Source organism: Chrysochloris asiatica, unplaced genomic scaffold (assembly GCF_000296735.1).
Source record: "Chrysochloris asiatica unplaced genomic scaffold, ChrAsi1.0 scaffold00310, whole genome shotgun sequence".
Lineage (NCBI taxonomy): Eukaryota > Metazoa > Chordata > Mammalia > Afrosoricida > Chrysochloridae > Chrysochloris > Chrysochloris asiatica.
In genome coordinates, this window is record NW_006408828.1 from 233,173 (window position 1) to 241,567 (window position 8,395).

At 38.7% G+C, this 8,395-nt stretch overlaps 1 protein-coding gene across 1 annotated transcript; it reads left to right on the plus strand.

Moving 5' to 3' along the window:
• Positions 1-1,115: 1,115 nt before the first annotated feature.
• Positions 1,116-7,971, plus strand: MS4A1 (membrane-spanning 4-domains, subfamily A, member 1). The gene is made up of 6 exons (XM_006874985.1): positions 1,116-1,274; positions 1,733-1,852; positions 3,361-3,417; positions 4,964-5,200; positions 6,434-6,535; positions 7,753-7,971. The coding sequence occupies exons 1-6, from the start codon at positions 1,116-1,118 to the stop codon at positions 7,969-7,971; spliced, it is 894 nt and encodes a 297-aa protein (XP_006875047.1).
• Positions 7,972-8,395: the final 424 nt, after the last annotated feature.

Sequence of the window (8,395 nt, forward strand, 5' to 3'; positions counted from 1 at the left end):
GCCTATAACGGGTTGCTATGAGTTGGAACCAACTTGACAGCACTCAACAACAACACATAGAGATCACATAGAGTTTAGACTCTGTGTTCTATGTAGAACACTATGAAACCTTCTTGAAGCAACTCACTGAAGGTCACAGAGTTAGAAGCAGAGTTGTTGTTAGCTGCCTTTGAATCAGTTCCAACACATGACAATGCCATACACAACACTGAATGGTCCTGCACCCTCTTCATGGTCATAAATATACTCCAGTCCCTTGTTGGCAGCCACTGTGTATTTTAATGCCTTCCAACCTAGAGAGTTCCTCTTCCAGCACTCTATTGAATGGTATTCTGTTTTGTGAACCATAATACTTTCATTGGCTAATTTTAGGTAGTAGATCACCAGGCTTTTCTTCCTAGTCTTGAAGTTCCACTATAAACTGCCTACCATGAGTGGCCCTGCTGATATTTGAAATACCAGAGCATAGTTTCCAGCATCATAGTAGCATGCAAGTCATCACAGTACATCCAACTGACAAAGGAATGGTAATAGAGACAGAGGGAGAACTAGAATTAGCCCTTCTGATTTCATGAGCAATCGTCACCATACTTGGTCATGGTATCTCTGGCCCATAATACTAGACAAAGACAGATAAACAAAAGGACATACAAAATAAATTTGCTGATATAAAAGTATAAGACAGCATTCTGAAACAAGAGGCAAATGGAACACATGGAGTATGATCATGATGTTCACTACGAAGAATACTAGGACCATAGACCTAGTGTGACACTGTAGGATAAGCACTGGACTGCTAACCATGACAATGTTTCAAACCCACCAGCCACTTTTTGATGACCTAACACAGGGTCACTATGAGTAGGAACTGGCTTGATGGTACTAAACAACAACAACATGTCCTTAACTGAGCTACCTCCTCTAGAACCTTGCTCAAAACTCAGCAGTTGGCCTACCTCAGATCCCAGGCTACTAGGAAGATGCTTCAATGACATCCATGGGTGGACTGTAAAAAAGAAGCATTCAGATGTGTGAGACAAAATTGAAGAGTGCCACAAATCTCATATTTCCTTCATTTTATCATTTGTTTTCTTTCTTAAAGTTCTGAGAGTGAAATGATGACACCCAGAAACTCAATGAGTGGAACTTTACCAGAAGAGCCGATAAAAAGTCCTATTGGCATGTATCCAGTTCAGAAAATAACTCCTTGGAAGATGTCTTCACTGGTGGGCCCCACACAACACTTCTTCATAAGGGAGTCAAAGGCTTTGGGGGTAAGTCAGTTGCCTTCCACTCCATATCCTAGGAATACTCTGGTCTACTAAAACTGATACTGTAGGTCAGGTGCAGAATTTAACTCAACTTGAAGAGACTTGACCCAACTGAGGTGTTTTCCATGTCTCACATGGTGGGCCAAAACTGGATCTATCATGAAAATGATCACCTAACCACCCCAGTGATATTACTCCCTTTTGGGTAATGGCATTGGGGCTTGTGTATTTAAGGGCCTCCTATTCCAATTTGGACCAGTATGCCAGAGATGTCTGATCCTTGGAAATGTCACAGATGATGGGAAAGACTTGTCTGAATAATAAAAGACAAAGGTCTTCACAGCTTCCTTCAAGACAGTTTTCACTGACCCAAGTCAGTAGTCAGAACTTCCAGCCTTCCCTTCCCTTCTAACTTGATGATGATTTTAGTTCACCCATCAGTGTCTCTATTCTCTCCTCAGGCTATCCAGATCATGAATGGGTTGTTCCACTTTGCTCTGGGGAGTCTTCTGATGATCCCCATAGGGATCTATGCACCCATTTGCATGGCTGTCTGGTACCCTCTCTGGGGAGGCATTATGGTGAGTGAAAAATAACAACCACTTGGAGGTGCATACAACATGTAAAAAAGCCCAGTGACATATATCAGATCGTTTCTGTGTGAAGGGTAGTATATGGATAGGAAACAAAGTTGCTGTTGTGTTAGGTGCCATCGAGTCAACACCAACTCAGAGAGACCCTATGAACAGCAGAATGAAACACTGCCCTTTACTGAGCCAACCTCATAATCATTGTTACATTTAAGCCCATCACAGGTACCACTGTGCCAATCCATCTCTCTGGGGGTCTTCCTCTTTTTCTCTAACCCTCCACTTTACCAAGCATGATATTACTGCTCCAGTGACTGGTACCTCCAGACACTATGTCCCAAGTATGAGAGATGAAGTTTGGCCATCCTGACTTCCAAGGAGTACTTTGGATGTACTTCTTCCAACACAGATTTGTTTGTTCTTTTAGCAGTCCAAGGCACTTTCAATAGTCTCCTCTAACACCATAACTCAAATGTATCAATTTTTCTATGATCTTCATTATTCAGAAAGATATTGACTGCACTGAGTATGCATCCTGTGGTTGAGTGATCATGCTCCCTGGTTGAAAGTCAAGGGTAAAACTCATGTGAATTCAAAGAAAGATATCTTGCATGGATCTACACATAAAAGATTGTTCAATCCAGTACTTCTCCAAAGTCAATTGGGGTTAGGAAATTAGACATTTGGATTGTATGGCATAGTGGATTGGAAGCAAGAAGGAAGAGTAACATCCTGAGACTCCTCCCACTTTATCCTTCTTCCCTTCACCCACGACACTAGATGAAATTAGTTTCAGCCCAAATAAACCTCCTTTGGCTTGTCACCCAAGTGACACTTTTTTAACCTGTTTTTTGTAAATGTTGTCCAAGCTTGTAGTCCTGTCTTGGCATGATGTTCATGTGATGATTCCTACACTTTCATAGTTAACACTTTAAAGTTGAGTCTGAGATTCAAATTTCCTAAACACGAAGAGTCAGATTAGAACAAATCTTCCTCTATGAAACAACTCAAACTTTTAAAAAAGAAGATAAAAAATAATCATTACTTGTAGCAACCAACATTGTAATGGTGTGCCTATGATGCTCAGGCCAAGTCGTTCCTTCTTCTTTGATTGATTTTTTGTTGGCATCAAAGTCATTTTAAATAATTGTGAACCCCAAAAAGCAATTTCCACAAATTAAAAAAAAAAAAGAGGTTAAAAAATTTACAATGTGAGTCTTAATTGAAATAAAAATATGAAATGTGAGTCTTATAATATTCCTAGTCACAGCCCCCAGATGGCCGAGTAGAGGCGATCTATTGAATATCACTGAAATTGAATAAAAGAGAATTATGGCTGCTGACAAATGGATCCAATAAAAATGGGTGGAAAGTTTAGTGACAGTAACAGAAGGTGTGGGTGTCTTCTCTACAACCAGTTCTCAATGTTAGTGTTCTGATCTTCCTTTCTTCTCTTCTCTCCCCAATCCCTTCTCCATGCACCCCCTCTTTCTTTGCAGTTTATCATTTCTGGATCACTCCAGGTAGCAGCGGAGAAAAATCCCAGGAATAGTTTGGCAAGTAACCACATGTCCTTCTTTCTAAGGGAAAAGTTAATATATATATTGAAACTAAAATTGTTTTGGGGAATTCTCGTGTGGTGCTATAGGATAAGCACTGGACCTCAAGGTTAATTTGAACCACGAGGTGGCGGTTCAAGCCTACCAGCTGCTCCTCAGAATCTATGCAGAATCGATATGAGTCAGAACCGACTTGGCTACATTTAACAACAGCAATATATATATTTGGTATCACAGTAGCACAGAGTTCTCTTTTAACTCTAAAAAGCAAAGGATCCCCCACCATCCTGCTGTGATTCTATTCATTTAAAATTTCTGAAATGAGATCTGCATGAACTATCTCCATGGAAACAGAATTAAGCACAGATCATATGGCACTGAAAGATAAGCTCAGGACCTTAAGGTCGGTTTGAAACACGAGGCTGGCTGTTCAAAATCACCAGTTGCTCCTTGGAAACCCTATACAGCGTCACTATGAGTCAGGATCAACTCAATGGCACTTGGTAACAACAAACAAATGAAGAACATACTTTAGTCCTATAAATGTTAGATGCTATATGAAAATAATAGATCTTTTTGAAAACTGTCTTTTATCCCAGACCACCATTTAGGGAAATCATCTGTTCAGTGCTATAATTTATTCAAGTTCTAAGTTCATGTTCAGGTGTGACATGGAGTAGGTCAGTTTACCTCTCTGTACCTCTGAGTTTTCACCTAAAAATGGAGGTAGTAGTTCTTGCTATTATACTTAATTGCCTTAAAGATAAAATTGAGCAACATGTGTGGAAACGCTTGAGCAGATGTCAAGATCTACACAGTGTAGCTTGTTCATACAACCCCCAGAAACTAATCTACACCCAGGAATAAGCTGTTACATAAAACTCTTTTGGGTCAGAAGCTCACCCATAAGTTTCTTCCTGAGTACAATTTGAAGACACTTCTCCCTCAACACACTTTTATACCTTCAAAGCAATAATGAAGTTGAGTCACTTTCAAAGCAAATGGTGTACTGACTGGAAATTGTTCTATTCTCCAACTATAGCCAGGCCTACTAACTTGCTATCTCTAGGTCATGTAGCCAAGGGTGAAGCATGTATGTTATAAAATAATCATGAGAGATCACAAATTGCTAGGAAACTTTTTATATGTGTTTCCTGTTTGAACATTTTGTCAGCCCTACAATGATAATTTATGTCTCTGGGGATATAGATAAGACAATGTGGGTGTGAATGCCCTACCCTGCATTCACACCCAGACAACATAGGTGTGAATGCCCTACCCTGCATTCACACCCACATTGTCTTATCTATATTCCCAGAGATATGTTATCATTGTATTTTGAAAGATGATTGACTGAGACTGAACCTTGTTTCGAGAGGGACTGGGTTGTGGTTTTGGTGTTGGTGCTGGTGAGATGAACCATAGTCTGATTTTGGTGTAGTACCTTTGTGAAACAGGACAATAGCATTTGGAATCTTTCCTAGCTTATTTTCTACAACTGTAAATCAAATTCAATAAACAACTCTTTGTGTCACCATTTTAGGTGAAAGGAAAAATGATAATGAACTCACTGAGCCTCTTTGCTGCCATTTCTGGGATAATTCTTTTGATCATGGACATATTTAATATTACATTCTCCCACTTTTTTAAAATGGAGCGTCTGTATCTTGTTAAAGCTGCCAAACCACAAATTAATATATACAACTGTGAATCAATGAAGGTGTCTGACGAAAACTCTCCATCTACACAATACTGTTACAGTGTGCGATCTGTGTTCTTGGTAAGTGTGAAACAACTGAGTTTCTTTCCAGGAAAGAAATACAGATCTTTATTATGACCATCAACTCTAGATCTGGAAAACCTGGGTCTGCTACTTATTAACAGTGTGGCCTTTAACAAGGTTTTACTACAGGCTGCTTCAATTGCTTCATCTATAAAACAGCACTTATAGGACTGTTTTAGGAATAAATGAGTTAATACATTCAAAGCATATATAACAGTGTGTGATACATAGAAAATGCATAGAAATATTGTTATTAATATTTATTGTTGTTATTCTCCTAGTGTGGCACTGTAGGATTAGCACTGGACTGTGAATCACATGGTAGTCAGTTCAGACGCGCCAGCCATTCCTCAGAAATCCTATACAGATCACTAGGAGTCAGAACAGACTCAAAAGTATTTGCCAACAACATTATTAATAATGATAGTAATTATATTGTTATTGATTAAGAAAGATGTATGATGGAAGAAGTAAATAGGTTGTTGCAAATATCTTTTACCTCAAGGAGTTTTTAATATAGAGTGGAAGGGGGGAAAACACCTCTCAAGTGTTGAAAGGTCTCCATAGTTTGATACCATAGTTTCTAAAGCTGGATAAAATTTTAATTGTTGTTGTTGTTGTTAAGTGCCATCAGGTCGGTTCTGAGGCATAGCAACCTTGTATAGGGTTTCTGAGGAACAGCTGGTGAGCTTGACCCACCAACCTTGAGGTTCAAACTGACTTTGCAGTCCAGCACATTAACCCACAGTACTACAGGGCTTAGTAAATATTCTCTTCTGTGTAAAATTGATTCTTCAACTGATTATGCCTGCAACATACATGAATCATCTGCTGTGTGCCAGGAGTTGTCCTAAGGGATAGAGTTATAAAGATCTATCCTTGGATGGTGCAAATGGTTAACACATTGGCAGCGAACTGAAAGGTGGAAGGTTTAAGTCTACCCAGAGGTGCTTCAGAAGAAAGACCTGGTGATCTAGTCCTGAAAACTCAGTCATTGAAAACTTTATGAAATGCAACTCTACCTGACACACATGGGGTTATCTGGAATCTAAATCAATGGCAGTTGGTTTTTTGGTCTCCTATACTAGTAATTCTCACAACTAGTCATTACCACACAAGAAATTGACCCTTCGGTTATTGATTGTTTTTCAACAGTCACTTATTGAAAATTAGTTCTGTGTTTTTGTACCATTATAACATTTTCACTCACATTCTTCTATTGTCTTTTAGGGCATTTTTGCAGCAATGCTCACCTTCTCCTTCTTCCAGAAGCTTGTGACAGCTGGCATTGCTGAGAACGACTGGAAAAGAATGTGCTCCAGACCTAAATCTGTAAGTAGTGGCCACTCTGTTCACCATCTCCCTCTTAAAAACATCACTTCTGCAAAACGTCTTTTGTGGAAAATGTGATCTGATGAGACATTAAGACTGGGGAGCTTCAGGAAAATTAGTCTTGTCATATTTCCAGGAAATAATAAATTCCAGTAATGAGGAAAAATGTCTTCCCATTAAAAATAAGTCCAAAGACTATATAGAAGATGCAGTTTCGTACTATGTATACCTTGTTGTAGTTTTAGATGTCGTTGAGTCAGCTCCAATTCATAGTTACCCAATGCACAGTAGAATGAAACACTACTTGGCCCTGTGCCATCCTCACAGTTGTTGCTACTCTTGAGCCAATTGCTGCTGCCATGGTGTCAATCCATCTCAATAAGCATCTTCTTCTTTTTCACTATCCCTCCACTTTACAAAGCATAAATGTCCTTCTCCAGGGACTGGTCCCTCCTGATAATGTCCAACATATGGGAGACAAAGTCTTGCCACCATGGCTTGTAATGAGCATTCTGGCTGTACTTCTTCCAACACAGATTTGTATGTTCTTCTGGCAGTCTTTGGTACTTTCAAAATTCTTCTCTAACACCATAACTCAAATGCATCAATTCTTCTACAATCTTCCTTATTCATTGTCCAAATTTCATATGCATATGAAGCATTTGAAAATATCATGGATTGAACATTCCATTTGGGCTAGACTTCAGGCTTCCACTTGGTTCATGATTCTATATTTAATGTTTGAAAGAAGGACAGTTGAAGAATGGAGACTGCGAATTCTTTGATATTGTTTCTCTGTCCCTTCTTCTTCTTGCTTTTTCACCCTATTTCTCTTCCCAAAAAAATTGTTCCAAAAGGATCTACAGTTGAATATCCACAAATAGATAAACCAGAGATAGGTCAACTGCTTCAAAAGCATAGAATGTTAAAATTAGAGTAGAAATTAGAAATCATCATCAACTCCATTTTGCAGATGAGGAAAGCAGACTCAGGGGGAAAATTACCTGTCCTGGGTCATTTCCACTAAAGGTAAAACGGAGCTGGAATCTAAATCCCTCTAATAATTCAGTATTCTTTCTTGATCCCTCCAGACAAAATGCCAAATGCTTACTGGCCTTGAGGATTTATTCAGAGGTAGTTGGTGAATATTTGTAGAGATTGTTGAGAATGATGTCAATAATAAAGATCAAAAAACATTTATTTATTTTGTGTTCTAGAACGTGGTTCTTCTGTCAGCAGAAGAAAAAAAGGAACAGGCAATTGAAATAAAAGAACAGGTGGTTGAGCTAACTGAAATATCTTCCCAACCAAAGAATGAAGAAGACATTGAAATTATTCCAGTCCTAGAAGAAGAGGAAGAAGAAAGAGAAATAAACTTCCCAGAACCTCCCCAAGATCAAGAATCCTCACCAATAGAAATTGATAGCTCCCCTTAAATGTTTTGTTTTGTTTTTTCTGTTTTCGGTTTCCTTTTTTTAAGCATTAGGGTTCATGGTTTCTAAAAAGAAGTATGTACATATATACCCCCATGCATGCAGATCCTCCACATTTCTATCTCTGACATTTCTGTGTGGGTACCACCACACCCTTCTAACTCTCATTTAGAAAATGCAGCAATTGTAGTACACTATGCTTCTTGTTTTGTGCAACTTTTCTTACAGAAAAAAAAAAAAGGCAGAATAAGTGCTGCAGAATGTGTTTTTCCTCTAGCCTTTTCCTCACCATCCTAAACTGTCTTCAATTCTTCAATTCCTTCCATGACTGTGTGTTTTGTAGAGTTCCTTTTGCATCACTATTTTAAAGAAAGTAAAAATAAATAAGTAGGTGGAAGAAGAAACCTGGCTCATGTGTATTTTCATA